Source organism: Hydra vulgaris, chromosome 09 (assembly GCF_038396675.1).
Source record: "Hydra vulgaris chromosome 09, alternate assembly HydraT2T_AEP".
Lineage (NCBI taxonomy): Eukaryota > Metazoa > Cnidaria > Hydrozoa > Anthoathecata > Hydridae > Hydra > Hydra vulgaris.
The window spans coordinates 50915617-50936008 of NC_088928.1; the positions used below are offsets into that span (position 1 = coordinate 50915617).

Sequence of the window (20392 nt, forward strand, 5' to 3'; positions counted from 1 at the left end):
GGATAACAAGTTGAAGAAGAAGTGAAAAATAACATTAGTAACAGAAGTAATTTAGATGTCTAATAATTGATTAACCTGTTTCTTTAGGATGATAGAAAAAGTGTAGTGATAGATTACTAGAGATGAGAGTTAGAGGAAAAGGTCTTTGTAAATAGTATGGTCATATGCTTGTGAGAGTTATAAGATCAGACCAATGTATTAGAGATGGAATTTTAGATTTTATAACTGCCATTTAAAGATTTTATAAAAGTTTCTAGAACTTTTGAGATATATTCTGAGATATGGAGATATAAATGATATAGAGATATTGAGATATAAATGATATGAAGATATGGAGTTATAAATACTGCGGATAATGGAGTTTAGTGTCTGACTGCACCTTTTTGCATAGAATTCTGGAAATAGTAAAACATTGTTTGTTCTTAAGATTGTTGTTATTGTGAAAATGATGAAAGAAATAATTGAGATTAGAAATAACAGCTGCACAAGTTAAAAATGATTGGGTAGAGTGAGATTCTTAACTGATGGGAAGGAATAAAAATTTCTATGTCTTGTAGAATCCAGAAGGTTACATCGGAGGGGCAATAATCAGCAGAGAGACAAAAGATATCAGCCAAAAGAACCCTCTCAAGATAATCAAGAAAAGAATCCTAGTTAGCTTTAAGGTAGTAAGAAATGTGATGATAGTCTGAAGAAGAAGTACAAAATAAAGTTTTGATGAAATCATAGCATGGTCCAATCCACAAAGAAGAATGAGGAGAAACTGAACATAAGCTAGAGTCAACGACAAAGGATAAATTAAAGAGTGATAGTAACTGATTAGAGTTGTCAGGAAAACAATTCCCAAAGTTAAATAATAAGTAAGAAATTGAAAAATATTGATTTTAATGTCGGCATTGCTAGAGCCAAGCTGTTTAGTGTAATAAGCATTAAAGTCATCAATAACAACAATATTGGCTGAGGGATAAAAAAATAGGACTTGGTCAGAAACAACATCAAAAAGTCTCGGAAAGAAGGAGAACAATTAAGAATAAAAAGAAAGGTGTTTATGTGAAAAGAAGCAACACCAAAACATATGAAAAAATTTTCAGACAATCAAACCTGGTTTTGTAACAAATAGGTGAATTGACTACTAAGTATTTACACAGGTCAAACATATGATCATCTTTGAGAATTGAATCTTTGAAAATCAAAAGATAATAGTCATCAATTCTAAAACTCAAAAATGAAACAGCCAAATTTATCTCACAAAAAGCAAGTAGGTCTATTGATTTTTGCAACAGGTAAGATTCAACTGATAAAAAATTACTTGAAAGACTACAAATTAATATTTTTAGGTAGTTTAATCATGTTTTAAAATTAAAATTAAAATAATTAAAGAAATTGAATCATAGATAGTGCATGACACCATAAGCAATAAGTTATGGAGTTGCCTCATTCCTACTAAGCAACCCAAGGTTATAACCAAGGGCTCCTGATTTGGAATCTACAATGCATACCAAAAGTACTAACAGGGACATTTTCTATGTACAACACAGCACTGTTAATACTATGATATTTTACAGTTGTTGAGCCAGCCTCTCTGAGAACTACCACAGAGTTTGAGAAACCTTTCTATCAGCTGGTCTTAGAACCATTAAATCTGAGATTTTGACCTCTACCTTCATTAGAGATAACAAGAATAAGGAGGTAAAAGCAACAATCTATAAATAGAGTTGACTAGAAACAGTATTAATCATTTAAGGCAGCATTGTAGCACAGGTTTTTATCTATGCCAGCCTATTAGGAAGTTGAATCTATACTAAGATTTAACTTATGTTTCCTGTCTAATTTCTCTCGTAGATCATTAGAAAATAAGGTCTTATTTTCTAGACTTCATTTTTAAAATGGTTACGGCAATTTTTGATAGAGTTAAGTTTGGCCATTTTTGGCCAGGGGCCAATGACCTAAATCCAATTTTCACATAACCAACTGTTTACTAGCTTCACCCTGTAACAGCATGCTCTATCATGTTGAATTTGCGGGTGTTTGTGATGTCTGTAAATCTTTTAAATTTTTTTTGAAGTGTTCCTAGAGTAGTGTTAGGATGCGTATTCCATAAGCCACCATTTTGATTGGTGGTAATGGCACCCATATTTTACAATCAAAAGCAAATATTGGATGTTGTATTGTTGGCAAGGGGGGTGTCTAACGCTTGTAGATAGACAACCAAGTTGTTCAATTAATAATTTGTTGCCAAATATTACATCCTGCCAATCTTGACAAAAGGCCATACAGTCTCTAATATTTTTTTGAGAACATGGCTCCTTAAATAAAGTTGTTTGCCCAAACCTCTTCTAATTGTCACAACAAACTGGTGCAAACCAGTGGATGTAGTGATAAAATTTACCTTTTGCATAACAATGAATGAAATAATCTGTCATTTGAATATTCATCTTTAATTGTCCAGTTTGGGTTTTGCTTTTAAAATCGCCAGTTCCATAATATTGTTTTAATGATGCAGCTATGTGTTAGATTAAAATGTGCAGCAATAGCAGTTAATGTCAATCCTTTTTCATGCAAACATGTATTTATGTTCTTAATTCATTAGTTTTCCCAATAAATAATAATTAAATTGACTAAATAAAGCTAAAATATCAACAAACTATGACTAAAACAAATTTAGTAGTAAAAAAATAAATTACCTATGTATATAGTATTAATACTCAAATTTTGAAAGTAAAAAAATAATTTTAAAATTTAAATTTTCTGCAAATTTTAAAAGTATTCTAAACTTTGAATTGCAACTGTACATTAGGGTTATGACTTTTTTTCAACCCCATGCTCCTGTACTGTAGTTTGATAAACTTTTACCTAAAAAGCACAAAATGAGCTATTATTTGCATATCTTTTGAAAAAAGTTCATCCCACCATTGAAAAATCGATTTTGACATAAGTACTACTATGTATTCCTAGTGGGCACAAGATGTGTTTATAACGTCTAAAACACGTATTAAAATGCATTAATACATATTTTAGACGTTTAAAATATGTCTTGTGCCCACTGGGTTACATAGTAGTACTTATGTCAAAATCGATTGTTCAATGGCGGGGTGAATTTTTTCAAAAGATATGCAAATAATAGTGCTTTTTAGCTAAAAGTTCATCAAACTACAGTACAGGAGCATGGGGTTGAAAAAAAGTCATAACCCTACTGTACATAGATTAATGATAAATACCTAAAAAGTATTCTTGTTTGACAGAATACCCTCTAAGAATTAAAATATGGTTACAGTCCAAGTTTTTATCATAGACAAAAAAGGGTTTAGGCTTTTTATTAAGAGTTTAGGCTTTTATTGATTATAGTATCTTCTGATTTTAGCTTGTGTTTTTTTTTTCTAAACAATAAAAATCTTTGTTCTTCTACATTTTGAAAATTGTTCTTGTTTTATGTGAAAAATTCAAATAATTAATTTTTTCTAGGTTCAGAGTATATAACTATCTTAAAAGAATCAGAAGATCAACCATCTCAATCTACAACAGTTGAAATACTAAAAGAGTGTGAGATGAAAGAAACTTTAGAAAATAATCCTATCCAGATCGATAATTTGACAGTAAAAAAATCATTCTCATTTAATAGAGATGTAGCAGTATGTGCTTGTTGTAGCAATTCATCATGGGGTGACAGTGTTTGTGCAGAAGTAAGAGAATCGTCTTTAAAGTACTTTGAATCAGAAAAAGAAAAATCTCCGGCATCTGAAAAAGAGTTAGAAGTAAAATCAGAAAATACGTTGCCCACTTTATTAAAAAATATTGAAACAGATTTATCAAATGACAAGACTGTCTCTATGCCAGCATTAGAGGTTAAAGAAGATATAGGTAATAGTCGGAGATTTAAAGGCTACAATGTATATGCAGAAAGTGTTCGCTCAAAAACTGCACAAGGAACTTGGTTTTCATTACCTGAAATAGAAAACTCATCAATTGAAAATATTAGTTTATTAAATTGTGATGCAGCAGACTTGAAATCTGACAAGTTTTCTGCTATAGTTGAAGACACCAATAGTTCTGGACATTTAGATCATAAAAAATGTGAGGCAGAATCTGGTATTGACTTAGAAGCTTTTGATAAACCTTTTTGTAGAGTACCGAGAAGGAGTGTATGTTATGCATTCAATAGTACAAATTCTTTTCATAGACGAAGAAGTAATGCTTTTTCTGATCGCAGTTTGTCTAGATTACATTCCCAAGTAAGTTTCCAAACCCCGGATAACTCAGAGAATACTTTAGAAGAAGTAGGTACTAATTCAAAAGGAAAATATGTTGCAATGTCTCATGAAGATACTTCAAGTGGAGCTGTTCATTGTTTTAGGGATGAATTTGGTATGATTTTAATTAGAATTTTAAATTTTATGTTTTTAATTTTTTCTTTCTTTCTATTTCTTATAAAATAGAAAGCCAACATTTTTGTTTACTAATTAATGATGTAGTGGTTTATAAATGAAAAGTTCTAAGTTTGATCCCCATCATGTAGTAGTTCTTCAAAGTTTGTGTTTCTGATTTATAGAGTTGAGAGAGGATTGTAACCACAATAAAATAATAATTAAAAAAATAGCCTTCTTGACTTTTTTAGTCCCCTAGGCCTTGGGGATGTTTAAAACAAATATACAGTATACAGTAATGATAATATTGTTTTGTTTTTTTTGACTTAATCAATGTATTGTTATATTTTGGATTTTTTAAATTTTATTTTTTACTTTTTTTTAAAGTTAAAATTTTCTAATTGTGGGTCAAATCATTATATTTCAACCAATTTGAAAAAACTTTGTGGATTACCATCTCTGATTTTTACATACTGTTATGTGCATTATGTAGATATGATAAATTTGAAATTTCAGACTTCCAAGTACAATGGTTCAGAAATTATTGCCTTAGAAACATGACACAGTGCCCCCCCTCGATTTACAAATGGTCAAAACAGACTACTTTAGAGCTGTATAATTTTTTTCTCATATTCAACAAGTGTCTCATTTTTTCAAGAATTATTTTCTGGATGGTTCTCTCTTTAAAAAAGTGGTTTTTATTAACTTGTGTTAAATTAGAAAAAATTTATGACCTCCTCAACTTTGGAAAAAATTCTTAAATTGCTAACATATGCCAAAATGAAACTAACTGTAGCATTATTCTATTCATCCACAAGTCTTTACAGATAAGTGATTTGCTACTACTGTCTGCAATAAATGGTCAAGATATAGGCATCTTGTTGCAGTTTAGAACTCAAATATATCTAAAAGCAAATTTTCCACTTGCCTAAAAAGTCCAATTTTCAGCCATTTTGAGATGCTTGTAAATTTTTCTAACACTTTGTTTTGATCTAAGATTAACAGCATATAAGACCATTAGACCCAACTATCTGAAAATGCAAACATAAACTTGTCAAATCCACACCAAAAACGCCAGCATTATCAACGATTGAATGTGTTGCTAGAAACCAGTGCCCCTCTAATCTGCCAACTGGCCTATGTGAAGGGTGAAATTAATTGTAAGTCATTTCTTAATAAAAAGAAAGATATAGTTGGTTGTTTTCTCCTTGAGCTGGTCTTTATATTAGATAGGGACACAAATAAAGGGGGCAGTAACTTTTTAGAGACCTTCATTAGGTTTCAAATGAAGGTTTCTAAATTAATTTAGATATTTAGATACCTTATTTCTAAATATCTAAATTAATTTCAAAATGAAACCATTATTTCTTTAAATTTTATTTTATTATAGGTAATCAGTGGTCTGTATGTGGTCTGAACCCCCCCCCCCCCCACTCACCAAGGTGAGGGAGATGGGGTTTGGGGTGGCACCATTCAAAGGAGGAAGGGGGCTTATAATGATTTGACCCTTGTGTTAATTGTGTTTTAACTAAAGTTGATAGTTGTTTTAAACTTTACACTTTAATTTTTTATAAATTTTTCGAACAATTGCTAGTTTTTTTTCTTTTTAATTAGCAAGTCCAGGCATTAAAATAACTTTTATAAATTCAATTATTAGAAATCGTTTGATAATTAAGTAGTTCAGACAATAAAAGAACTTTTATAAATTAAATTATTAGGTAATTGGTATTCCTATACATTTGGAGATGACACTGCAAGTGGTGGATTACAAGAAATTTTTTCAACTGAAGACTTACCCACTGATGGGCCATCATCTCCTATACAGTAATGATAATATTGTTTGTTTTTTTGTTTTTGTTTTACTTTATCAATGTATTGTTGTATTTTTTATTTTTTTATTTTTTACTTTTTTTTAAAGTTAAAATTTTCTAATTGTGTTAAAAAAGTTAAAATTGGTTGTTATCACATCAGACACTTTTGTGTAAATGCATTCAAATTCAGACTTCACAACCACCATAAAGACCAACAAATAAATCTTTCAGAAGTATTGCACATGATGAAATATTTTTTTTAAAAGCAGAGATTATTTCGTTTTTTAAAGATCTGTATGATTTTTGATAATTTCAAATGTCTATTAAAACTGCTTACATCTTCAAGCTGCTGATACAAAGGACACATTAGGTGCTCCAAATTTTATTTTTTTTAAAAAGAAATGATTTACCTTTTTATAAATAGATCCATCATATATATTTGTGTACTTTTGACTAGTTTCGTAAGATGAGTGTTAAATGTGTAAGTTTCACTTTACTGTGTTTTGATGTGTTTCATTCTTTAAACTTTATACTATAATACAATTGTATGTACTTAGCAATGTATAATAAATTTTTCAATAATTAATTTAATATATTATTTATGAAAATGGTTAATCATTGTTTTAACAAGCAAAGATCAATTTTTATAATCACATTTTTTAATTCTTATAAGCATATATGTGCCTTCTACTCTTGTTGCTTCATTACTCTTATATCTGTTCTTTACCGTAAAAAATGTCTTGTTTGTTTAATATTGTTGCCATGGCAAACTTTTTTAACTTAAATCAATTTTGGTTTAGAGCAAGTTTGAGAGAAAGAGCAAAACAACAGGAAAGAACAAGGTTTAATAGATATTTTTTAATTAATATTGAAAGTATTTACAAAGATATTTAAATATATATTAGTTTTTAAAGTGTTTAAATATAAACCTTAATATTTCAAAAACCTAATTTCATTTACTCTCATAAACTTATTTTTTAATTTTTATATTTTAAAATTTTAAGTAATTTTTAAACGATTTTATAATTTTATCTACACTTTTTAAAAAGTTTATATTTTTGTGAAAATTTTCTGGTAGCCTACTCAACACTACTTGATGGTCACAAAGTTCAAGAAGTTAAGAAACTGCACACGCTTTGCCACATAACTATCTTTAGCTTAATTTATTGAAAAAGAGAGTAGTGCTTGTGTATATTATGTTAAATTACTCATTTCGTAGCATATCATGCCACACCAGTACAGCTTCCCATCTCTTTCAAATAAGAGTGAAACCCTGTGACTAATGGTGACTTAAGGTTAACTGAAATCTGCTCTGTAGTCTTATGTCTGGGTCTGAGATGCTAGCCTACAGGCATAAGAAATGAGTTAGTTTGGCTTTTTATTCACCAGATCTTGAAGTGGATGAAAACATAATGAGACCATAATAGATGGCTATGTGGAACTAGACAATGCACCACACCTGAACACCTGAACACCATAAACATTCTCTATTATCGTTTCATTTATTTTTTGTTTCACCTTAAATTAATTACTTTCAAAATAATTTAGGTAATTAAATCTACTACTAATTACCTAACTCATTATATATTTTATGGATTCTTCTTTTGGTTATTATGTGCTATCATTTGCTATGCTATTATAACGTTTCTACTGAAATCAACTTAGGTATTGAGTTCTAAATATACAATTAAATTATAAAATTTCGTGCAACATATTTCTAATCAATTAGATTGCTAAGATTTTTCATCCATATGTTTCCACAGTATTTTCATCACATAGTCATTTTGTTATAGTAACACTTTTAAAGTCTTCATTAACAATATTATTTTTCTTGACAATAATTTTTTTTCACTTACACACTTGTCAGCTACTGCTACTAGTGTACTGCTATTTTTGTTTGATGTAATCACTTTTTATTATTTATAGTTCTCTGTGAGCTTAATTCTTCATTGGTTTTCCTCTTTACTTTTGGTTTGTACAAATATAGATACAGTCTGTAACAATATAGTTACCTCTATATTTGCTCATCAAATACAGCAATGTACTCTTATCTATCGTTTTATTATCTACTACACTTTATCTTTTAATTACCATCAATTATTATTGTTATTTATATTTATTATTATGATGTAGTTATAATTGTATATTATAAAGTAGTTAACAATTTTTATATGTGATTCTTCCATTTTACTTTTTTTTTTTATCTTTATATATTAAATCTTTTTTTGATATCTATTATGTTTATTTTGTACTTTCAGTATGTTTTTCTTTGTATCCTTTTTTTTTCTAAAATTACTGGTGTTGCACAAATTTCGGAGAGGTTTGGCGGTTTGATTTTTCATTAGGTGTTTTATATATATATATATATATATATTTCATTAGGTGTTTTATATATATAATATATATATATATATATATATATATATATATATATATATATATATATATATTTGTATATATATATATATTTGTATATATATATATATATATATATATATATATATATTTGTATATATATATATATATATATATATATATATATTTATATATATATTTATATACATATATAGTTTTGCATGGTAGTCGAAAAGTTTCTTCAATAAACTGTAGGTTTAAAGAGAACACTAATAAATCAGACAAAAAAAAGTTCAATAATTTGAATAAAGTTTTTTTTCTTTATATATAGATTGCTTACCCAAACCAAACCCTCAGTCGATGTAGTGGCACTTCCTTGTAGCAGCAGGCTAAAAGATAGTCGATGTAGCAACACTCCGCGCATGTTTTAAAAATATGTTTCAAAAAAACAAAAACACTATTAAAATAACTTCCTAGTTATTACTATTGCAGTTTTTTAAAAAACAATAAAGCTTAATTTATTTCCGCATTATTTTAGTTGTTGAAGTTGCTTAAATGTTGTTCAAAGAAACTTTTTTTACCATAAAAGTTTCTTTCGACTACGATATAAGGATATATATATATTAATCTGTATGTGTGCGTGCATGTGTTTTCTATATATTATGTAGTATGTATTTATTATTACTTTTGCTCTAAATATATATTCATTTTTTTGTGTGTATTTAAAGTACTTTTAATTACATAATATTTAAAGCAATTTTAATAACCTCATACAATTTATGATGTAACTAAAAGTGCTTTAAATACACACAAACAAATGAAATGAAATTTAAAGGAATTTTTTTGCTAAAAATTATCTGAATATTATCAGAATAATAGTTGTTTAATTCATCCATTATTATTTAAAAAAATCAGGATTAAATAAAACACTTTAAATCAAGAAGGTTAATATGTATTACATACTAATCCAAAAAAAGTGTTTTAATCCAGATTTTGTTTAGTAAAAATGGATAAATTAAACAATTAATATATTCCAATAATTTTTAGCAAAAAAGTTTCTTTAAATTTCAACTGAATGATTATTAATTTTAGCAATATTTCTTAATAATTTCATAGTAATAAAAAGTTTTACTCATATTGTAGGGTTTTAGAAAGTATCCAGCCTTTAACAACAATTGAAGCTTCTGAAAATGGTGCAACCACTTCTTGTGCACTTCCTGATATACTTCCTGATGTGACTTATTCATGGGAAGGTTTTCGTTCACAGCTTCATGCAGGATTACCAAGTGTAAAAACTGATATAACAAAACCGCAGATGAACAAGTACTATATGTTACCTGTTATTGGAAATTTTTCTTTAAAAGTTTCGTTTGACCGTCTACAACTTCTTGCAATATTTGACAGGTTCATTTTTTTGACCATTTTTTTAGCACTGTTTATTATTTTAATAAACTTTCAATTAAGTACTATGCATGGTTAAAATAAATATGTTGAATTTTAGAAATAAAAACCTAATGCAAATAACTACATCAGTATTGCTTGCAACACTTGTTGCTGCTCTTGGTTATCTTCTTATCACTAGAAACTACTTCTATGACTTTTGGCTGTTTGTTATTTGTTTTGTAATTGCGAAGTGTCAATTTTCGTTATTGAAGGTATGACTAAAATACTTTTGACTGTTTGTTATTTGTTTTGTGATTACAAAGTGCCAATTTTTGTTATTGAAGGTGTGACTAAAAAGTTTCAATAGAAGAAAAAAAAAGGTATGATAAGTTGTTTAAAGTTATTTAATTTTTACTTTAGAGTGTTCAACCAGACTCTGCATCACCTGTTCATGTGAGTTTTAATATAGTTATTCTATTTACTATAAGGTTTTCATAGCAACATAGACATGCTATTTTCAATATAGGCAACTATATTTTAAGGGAGTTAAGTTGTAAGACAAGATTAATATGGTATTAGAACGTCTTTAATATTAGGATTATAACGTGATAGAACTATGAAATTTTAGGGTTATAAAATGAAATATATTAGATTAAGAATTAGGATAATTAGATGATAGAATTGAGATCATCAGATGATAGAAATATAAGATAAATTTTACTAGCAGTATTTTTTAATAAGATTTTTTAAATTAGATATTTATTAAGTTTAATTAAATATTTTTACAACTATTTTTATTAAACATTATTTATTAATGTTTATTATTTATTTTTTTTAGTTTTCTTGGTAGTTAGGGTGATTCATATTTTATCGATTTTTAAAATTGAACTTGCACCTTGATTTAAAAATTGACCATTTATGTAAAAATGAGTTTAAGACAAAAAAATTAATTCTTGACCTTAAAATTTGTTCTATAAGTTTTTTTATTCTTTTAAATAGTATATATTGGCTTAAATATTATTTACAGAAAAAGAAGATGTTATAAAAATGAATAGATAACTCTACAGAATCTTCAGAAAAACTGAGATTTTTGGCAACAAAAAGGTGTTATACTATTTGGTGTTTTGATTTTCTAATAAACTGCTTCCAGACACGGAAAAAACTATAGTCTGGGAAGTTTTTATAATAGTGCAAATTAAATTTTAAATAAAGTCTTTGTTCATTGGGGTAACCTATCCAGGTTACCCCAATAGTTTTGTTAAGGCCATGGCTCTTGACATTTCTAAAGCTTTCGATAAAGTTTGGCATGCTGGTCTGCTCCATAAGCTTTCTTCCTACAGTGTAACTGGTAACATATTTAAGAACATTGAATCCTTCCTTTCCTTCCTTCCTCTTATTCTGTAACTTCAGGGGTTCCTCAAGGTTCAATCCTTGGCCCTATACTCTTTTTAATTTACATTAATGATCTTCCAGATACTCTCACATCTAAGGTATCATTGTTCGCTGATGATACTACCATTTATTCTTGTCATGATAAGAAGCCAATGCTCTCTGCCTGCTTAGAGGGGGCATTTGAGCTTGAAAAAGATCTCTTTTCTGCTACAGCATGGGGCTCACAGTGGCTGGTGAACTTCAATTCAGATAAAACACAATTTTTTTCAGCCAATTGTTATTGCATTAATTTAGATCTTCCTATAATTATGAACGGTAATGAACTCGATGAGTCATCTACCCTTCAACTTCTAGGATTAACTCTTACATCCGATCTTTCTTGGAAACCATATATCAAATCCGTTGCAAAATTAGCATCTGCTAAGGTTGCATCTCTTTATTGAGCTCGACACTTTCTGCCTTTGGATTCTATTCTCTATCTCTATAAATCTCAAATCCGGCCTTGTATGGAATACTGTTGCCATACCTGGGGTATATCTTCTAATGATGCCCGTTCTCTTTTAGACAAGGTGCAAAAACGCATTGTAAGCATAGTTGGACCTGCACTTGCAGCCAACCTCCAAACATTATCACATCGTCATAATGTTGCATCTCTTTCTCTTTTCTACAAATGCTATAATGGGCACTGCTCTAAAGAGCTAGTGTCTCTTGTGCCATCTACTAAAATTCATTCTTGCATTTCTCATCATTCAATTAAGTCTCATCCTTTTTCTGTGACTGCTCCTAAGTGCTCCAAAAACACTAATTTGTCTAGTTTTTTTCCTCGAACATCAGTTCTTTGGAATTTGCTTCCTTCATATTGCTGTCCTGATTCATATATTTTGCAATCCCTTAAGTCGTCTGTTAATCGTATCTTGCTCTACAATCTTCATCTTCCAGTAACTTCCAACTCTAATTCATGGTTGCTTGCAGCCTTGTTGGAAGCGTAGATGTTTAAAAAAAAAATCTCTCTACTTAAGTCTTAGTAAATATTGATTGGGAAATAAGACTTGGCGTTCCAGCTATTGATCATTGTATGGTACTTGACAAACTTAATATGATTCTTTAGTTAAATGACTAGTTTAGTCATACACAAAACTCAATTTTACTTTATGAGTTATGAAATAATCAAACACTTCTATTAAAAACATAGAGTTGAAAAAACTTGATCTCCAAAAAACTTAAAGTTCAAACAGTTCCAAATAAACTGGAATAACATTTAAAGTAGGATTGACTCTTCAAAGTTTGTTCAATATGATACCCAATCTACTGCTAACATTTTCTTAGAAATCCGTGTACTCAATACTGTAAAATTTAGCAGGATTGCTCCTAAGGAAACCATTTTTCCCAGAGGAGATTACAAAGCGATATTGAAATCTCTTTTGTACCTATTTCCTTAAAGAGTTTTTTAATTGACTCTTATGTACTTATTTCCTTAAAGAATTTTTTAAATTCAAGCTCCTGAGTGCGTGTCTCATTTTATGTCCAAGGCTATCTAATATCTCTAGATTCAGATTTTGAGTTTGCAGCTTTCTTATAAGATGACAAAAAAAAGAAGCGCAGGCAATGGCACAATTTATTTCAATCTTTTGTTTCTTTCTTGTTTTTAAAAACTTCTTTCTTACGCTGCATCTTTCCAAGATATAAAAACCTATTAGCAAATTACAAAATTATTAAATTACAAAAGGAATACTTAAAATAATATGTTCAGCATTTCAAAACTTTTTAGCATTTCTAAAGGAAATTGATGCCAACATGGTTTCAGTTGAATTACATTTATGGCATATTGATAAAACATTGGTTCCAATTGCTCCCCTAGATTAAGAGAGAGAAGTGAGAGAAGATGTTGCAAAAATGCTCTTTTTAAAACCAGTTTTTTAATTATTCAAGCATTCAAAGAATTTAAAAATGTTAAAAGCTCTTAAATTTAAGCTAGAAAACACCAAGTCTTACAGAATTAGTGGGGGAAAACTCTTGTTAAGTTTATTAAACCTTACTAAACTAAATGATAAACTTTGGTTGAATAACCGGATACCACTATGCAAGTTATGTTGAGAAGTTTGAGATTTTCCCCAATTTTGTCACCAACTTTGCAGTGGTGAATGGTATTTCTGAAATCTATTGAAGTTGTTTCAAATTTTGAACTACTGCTTGGTATTCATTAAAGGAGAGAAAATCATCATGAGACAAAGCCTAAGGAAGATTTGCAGTTAACATATGAAGCAAATTAAAGAATCTAATCTCTAAATGACACAGCTTATTTATTAATGAAATATTAAATTTTAAATATAGTTTTGTAGTATTTAGTAATATTTAATCTTTCATTTTTTTCCTTTTTAACAAAAAATTTTGGACGATAATACAATGAGAATCATTTAAAGTTGAAGATCTTCCATATAATTTCTGATCTTAAAGATCTTCCATTTATTTACTGATGTTAAAGATTTTTCATATATTTGCTGATCTTAAAGATCTTTTATATATATACTGATCTTGAGGCAACAAAACTAACAATAACGTCTTTAACCACATTGTAGTTTTTTTTTTTTTTTTTTTTGTTAATTCACCTCCCCAAGGCCCAGAAGGCCACTACAGACGAGGAGGCTACTTAATTGTGGTTATGACCCTCTCTCAACTCTATAACTCCGAAACACGAAACTTGACGAACAAGGCCGCTGCGAGGAGAAACAAGTTGATATATATATATATATAAATAAGTTGATATATATATATATATATAAATAAGTTGATATATATATATATATATATATATATATATATATATATATATATATATATATATATATATATATATATATATATATATATATATATATAAGTTAATTCACTAAGAGTCTTTTTATCTTAAAAAAACAACAAAAAAGTAATAATTGAAGAACTGTTATTACACTAGTAAGGTAAGTGTCTGGATCAGCTTACCCCCAATGATCAAAGACATATATAAGACCTCATTTAAAACTGTTATAAAAAATATCCAGGTTAGAGTTTTTTCCATGTCTGGAAACAGTTTATCAAGAAATCAAAAAATATTTTCCATACACAAGTAATAAAATACCTTTTTTTAAGCAAAAAACTTTTTAACTAATTTTTTAAGATATTGTAGACTTATTTTTCAATTTTCATATGTTTCTTTTCTGTGATAAATATTCAAGCCAATCTATATCATCTAAAAGATTAAAGATAATTCATATAATAAATTAAAAAATACTATTTTTATATTTGAAACACTTTTATTTTTTATTTGGCCCAAAATCGGGCTAGTGGGGACCCTTAAAATTATCAATAATACTTTTTTTTTTTGGCTCAAATTTATTTTCATATAAATGGTCAATTTTTAAATGAAGATGAAAATTCAATTTCAAAAATCAATAAAATATGAATCACCCTAATAATTGTAAAGAAATTATTACAAATAATTTGTTATAATTTATTAAAATAAAATAATTTTTTTTTTTTAATCAAGTATAGTAGTACATAATTCATAAATATATGTTTGTATTTATGTTTGTTTTTAGGGTCACAATGCTGCCATTGCTTTTAATCGTGCAATTTATTTTTGTCTTGTTGCTATTCTTATTATCGTGGCTGATGAAGCTTCTATATTTAGTCCAAACTCTATTACTTTATACCATATGTCATTATACTCAAAGACTACATTGGAGTTTTCTCGTGACCTATTATTAGGTTTTAATAAATTTTACCTATTTTTGTTTTATGTATTATTATTTTAGTGTGCAGGGCCAGATTAACCATTTCATTGGTCTGGGGCACAGCGTAAATATTGTAGGCACAATATCTATTAAATAGAAATGTCTATATTTTAAACAATTTTTGTAAAAAATTTGTTCTCTAAATTTATATAATGTATATATTTTTATTTATTTCAACAACAACAAAAAAAAGGGTTTTGTATCTGTTTTATAGTTAAAAGGCAAAAAAAACATCTACAATCAAGCAATTATTTTATATCTGACATTTAATATATTTAATTCCTTCAAAAAAAAAATTATCTGAAAATATTTGATGAGCTTTTTTTCCTGTTTTTATTTTCTGTAAAAATCTATTAACAATATTAGGAGAGATTTGTGATTTAAATTGTATTCTGGTCTTCAGTTAAAAGCTTTAAAGCCATACATATTTTAATACTAATTTCTTGGCCATGCTAACTATGTTTGGTTAAAATAGAAATCGATAGTTTTCACAACAGCACTGTCTCCGTTTAATTGGAGACAAACTCTCAACAAAAACTCATGTTGATATTAATATCTATATTATCCAATTGACCAACATATTTGTTGAATAACAGTTGTATCACTTTGTTAAATAGATATCAAATACAATCAATCAAATACAATTGTCAAATATATTCAACCAAAACTGTTTTATTAACCTCACTTTTTATACAATTTTTATGCTTACTTTTTTTGCTAGTAATTGTATCAACAATTGTATCAACAAACTATTGCTAGTAATTGGATCACAAACTGTTGCTAGTTGTTGCTAGTATGATATTTTCCTTCTTCCTGCATTATCATTAGCTTTGACTTTAGTATTAATCCTCATTCTGCTAGAAATTTAAGTATAGCAATAATTTAGAGCTATTTAATTAATTAGTTATTAATTTTTATAGTTTTAAGTTTAAGTATAACAATAACTCAGAGTTGTTGCTTAATTTATAGTTTTAAATTTAAGTATAACAATAACTCAGAGTTGTTGCTTAATTTATAGTTTTAAGTTTAAGTATAACAATAACTCAGAGTTGTTGCTTAATTTATAGTTTTAAGTTTAAGTATAACAATAACTCAGAGTTGTTGCTTAATTTATAGTTTTAAGTTTAAGTATAACAATAACTCAGAGTTGTTGCTTAATTTATAGTTTTAAGTTTAAGTATAACAATAACTCAGAGTTGTTGCTTAATTTATAGTTTTAAGTTTAAGTATAACAATAACTCAGAGTTGTTGCTTAATTTATAGTTTTAAGTTTAAGTATAACAATAACTCAGAGTTGTTGCTTAATTTATAGTTTTAAGTTTAAGTATAACAATAACTCAGAGTTGTTGCTTAATTTATAGTTTTAAGTTTAAGTATAACAATAACTCAGAGTTGTTGCTTAATTAGCTCTGTGCTTATCAAAAGCTTCTTTAGTGTTCAATAAGTTTGTATATATTTCATGATTGTTGTTTCTTTAGTGTTCAATACGTTTGTATATATTTCATGATCGTTGTTTCTTGTTTTATGACCATGGGCTCAGTAATATTACATGACAGATACATTTTTCATCTAAGTAATTTTATAAGCGTAGAAAGTGTGTCAGAAGTTTCAAGTTATAAAATACAAGCATTCTTTAAAATATTAATAAAATACATCTTTTTAATTTTAATTTAATTTTTCTTTTTTTTTTTCTGACAATATCCGTTTATTCTAATAAACATTCTAAGTAATATCCAATGACCATTTGCTTCTAATGACCATTTGCTTCCAATGACCATTTTGCTTTCAATGACCATTTGCTTCCAATAACCATTTGCTTCTTAATTTTGTTATTCAATCTAGATTCAAGTCCTAGAAAGTACATATACCATTTACTTTAGTGCATTTCCAATTTTTTTTGTTACCTAAATGAGAATGGGCCATTAACTTTTCACAGTGACAATAGACGTTTTCACAGTTCCTATAATTTCATGCGTATTTAATAGTACGTCATGGTTCTTTATGCGCAGAATCGCATATAAACAAGTAAATGCACATATAAATTAAGATAACCTTGAAAGACATGTTACATTAAACTTTTGACATGTTACATTAAACTGAAATTCATTTTATTAACAGTCGCATTATTTTTTAAAACATTTTAAAGTAGTTTAAAATTTGAAATGATTGATAAAAAATGACGTGAATACACTCAATTGAGTGCAAATGCACTCAAAAAAGTTTGATATTTCAGTTAAAAATAAATTATTTCCACTTTTTAAAAAAAGTTAAGAATCATTTTTATTGGTAGGTTACTTTTCTTCATAGAGTTGAGGGTAATGTCTCTTCTACAATATAGATAATCTGGTCCTGTGAGTCTGATGTAAATTAAATTATATTGATTGTTATTGTTTTTAAGGTTTTCTGTTGGCATTTCCGTTAGTCTTCTTACTAGGCTTGCTTCCACAATTTAATACTTTTATAATGCACATTTTGGAACAACTTGATATGCATGTTTTTGGTGGTAGTGGTAAGTTTTATTTAAACTTTTTTTTGTAGTATTGGCAAGTTAAAGACGTGCGATCAAACTCAATACCTGACCACACATATGAATAATTTTTTTGAAGTTAAAAAAAGAGTAAATTAAAACCATAGCTCTAAAAAAAAGTCAACTAAAATAAAACTAAAAAATTGAAACTCTAGTAATAAATTAATATAATTATAATTACGTTAAGGTTGAATATCTTTAAAACTTTTATCTTTCCTTATGTTTTTAGAATATTAGGCAAACTCTTATAATGTTTTAATAATATTAGTTATAAAATAAAATCATTCATAAAGTATTTCATTGTATTTAAACTATCATAAAATGCACAAATTTTTAAAATTTTATATAATTTTATTAAATATTCTTTATTAATATATATTTAATTTTTTTATTTAAAACGATCATTAAAATTTGTTTCTCACTTTATTACTTTATTTCAACCCATTTTTAAAACATTTTTAAAAATATAAAAAGCCATGGTCAAGTTGCGGCAAAAATAAATTAAATGCTCAGGAATAGCGTGTGATTGCACGCCTTTCCTGTCCATGACTGTGGCAGTAGTGAATTTTTTTGTTTCCACAATATTAAGTTATTTTTTAAGTTAGCTGCAAGTTTTATTTTAACTTTTTAGCAGTAATATTAAGTTGTTTTTGGTGGTAGTGTTTGAATAGTAGATGTTTTGGTTTATAATAATTTTTTTCATTTTGTATTATTTTTATATTATATTATTTTATAACAAAATTTTATTAAAAATAAGATTAAGATTAATGGTTATTAATTAAAAAAAAATTCAAAGTAAAAATTTAAAATTGTGTTTATTATATGTTTTTATTTCTAGCTCACACAAGCTTGCAAGCTTCATTCTTTTCAATGTGCAGAAATATATTTTTTACTGCTTTTCTTTCATGCTTTTGTTACTTTCCGTTAGAGGTTTGTTTATGAAATAAATAGATTTATAAGCTTAAAATAAATAGATCAATAAAAGTTTTTGTCTTTGTTTGAAGCCTAAACCCTTTGTTTAGGATTAAAAAATTGTTTTATTATGAAAAATACAGTTGTAATTAATAGTTACCTATCTCCTTTGTTATAAACTTTGTCAACTCCCTTCTTAATTTATATAATTTTATATAAAAGGAAGTCAACATTTAACGTGTTGATGAAAAAAGAAAGAAAAAATTGAAAAAAGCTATAATTTAATGCAGAAAAGTATGAAAGTTTATGAAAAAAAGATGAAAAAAACAAGTTGAATAAGTATTAAAATAGAATTTTTTTAGTTCTTTATTTTTTAAGAGCAAAATTCAGATGCTTAAATATTTTAAAACGTTTTTTCTAAAAGTATTAAAATAAATCATGTGGCTTTATATAAAATATTAAAATAAATCATGTGGCTTTAAATAATAGCTTTCTGTTAACCTATTACTAAGATTGTTTAGATGTAGTTTAACAGTTTGTTTTTTTTAACAATTTTTATTTAGTTTACACCGCAAGGTACACCACGAGGTCAAAATGTTTTGTTTTCTTTTTTCACTGGCCTTCTTGTTGCAGTATCATATCATTTGAGTCGATCAACAAGTAATCCTGAGGTTTTATTGTAAGCGTTTTGATCTTTTTTTGATCTGATTTTATTATTGTATTTTTGTTGTAAAGGTTGATTAGGAAATAAATTGGTTGAATAAATATCCCCTATCCCTCATCTATTTAAAGTTCAAATGTTTTCTGTTCATAGTCTTCTTTATAAAGAATGCAAATACATCCTCCTTTATCTTCTTTTTTTATAACAATATTGTTATTAATCTCCAATGAAAGTAATGCTTGATGTAGTATATGGGATAAATTATTCTTATTTTTTGGTTTCTTAAAATTATGTAAAATTGTTAAATCTTTATCAACTTTTTCACAAAAAGAAATAAGAAATGCATTTATATAAAGTAAACTCTATTGGGGATATAGGTAGAAGACTAGGTAAATTTTAGAACCTTACTCAGTACCTGTTTCACTACCTTAGCGATATTATGTTTAGACAAATTGTTGATTATTTTATTAGTAAAAGTAATAGAGGTCTTTAATTTCTCAAATTTAATAAAAAAATTGTATGCCTTATGAGTCATCATAGGTGTTAGAGGTGGATACAGATCTTTTATGATAAATGGTTGCCATTCACTCTTCAATGTTGATGCGGTAGTAATTTTTTGTATATCAATCTGAAATAAATGGAAAAATGGGAATAACAAAATGAAGCACACAATTAGCATGAGATATCTGGAAACAACAATATTTAACAACAACAATATTTAACAACAATATCTAACACGATAAAGAAACCCAAAAAAGCTTTAACTGTAGATAGACAACAAAACAAATATAACTGTCAAAGTAGAATGTTGATGATGTTGATGGCGTAGATGTTGTTGATAATGAAATGGTGAATTTGGTGTGTAAACAGTTATAATAAAACCTTAAAAGTTACTAATCAAACTAAAGTTGACTGACTAAAGTTTTATTTTTTAAAGTTGTGATCAGAATTATCAAGATTAATTGTAAAACTGTACAAAAGTTTATATAAAGTTCAAACAAATCAGAAAACTATATAATTATATATGTTCAATAATTATATACATTCTATAATTATATATATTCTATAAACATGAGTGCAAATGAAATTAAATTATGAGTAAAATTTTTAACAGGTGCTAAGCTAGTATATGTAACATAATCTACTATATTTATATACATATATATATATATATATATATTTTTTTTTTAAACATCTTCACTTCCAACAAGGCTGAAAGC

General features: G+C 27.3%; 1 protein-coding gene across 2 annotated transcripts in view; it reads left to right on the forward strand.

Annotated features, from left to right (window-relative positions):
* The window catches only part of LOC100206766 (pecanex-like protein 3), a 69518-nt gene that overhangs the window by 24996 nt on the left and 24130 nt on the right, over window positions 1-20392 (forward strand). For both annotated transcript variants that reach the window (XM_065806000.1, XM_065806001.1), the window contains exons 3-12: window positions 3463-4362; window positions 6080-6185; window positions 6973-7014; window positions 9671-9931; window positions 10029-10182; window positions 10331-10363; window positions 14878-15046; window positions 17471-17581; window positions 18438-18529; window positions 19075-19190. In XM_065806000.1, coding sequence (XP_065662072.1) covers window positions 3463-4362; window positions 6080-6185; window positions 6973-7014; window positions 9671-9931; window positions 10029-10182; window positions 10331-10363; window positions 14878-15046; window positions 17471-17581; window positions 18438-18529; window positions 19075-19190 — 1984 coding nt within the window. The remainder of the gene's footprint in view (window positions 1-3462; window positions 4363-6079; window positions 6186-6972; window positions 7015-9670; window positions 9932-10028; window positions 10183-10330; window positions 10364-14877; window positions 15047-17470; window positions 17582-18437; window positions 18530-19074; window positions 19191-20392) is intronic.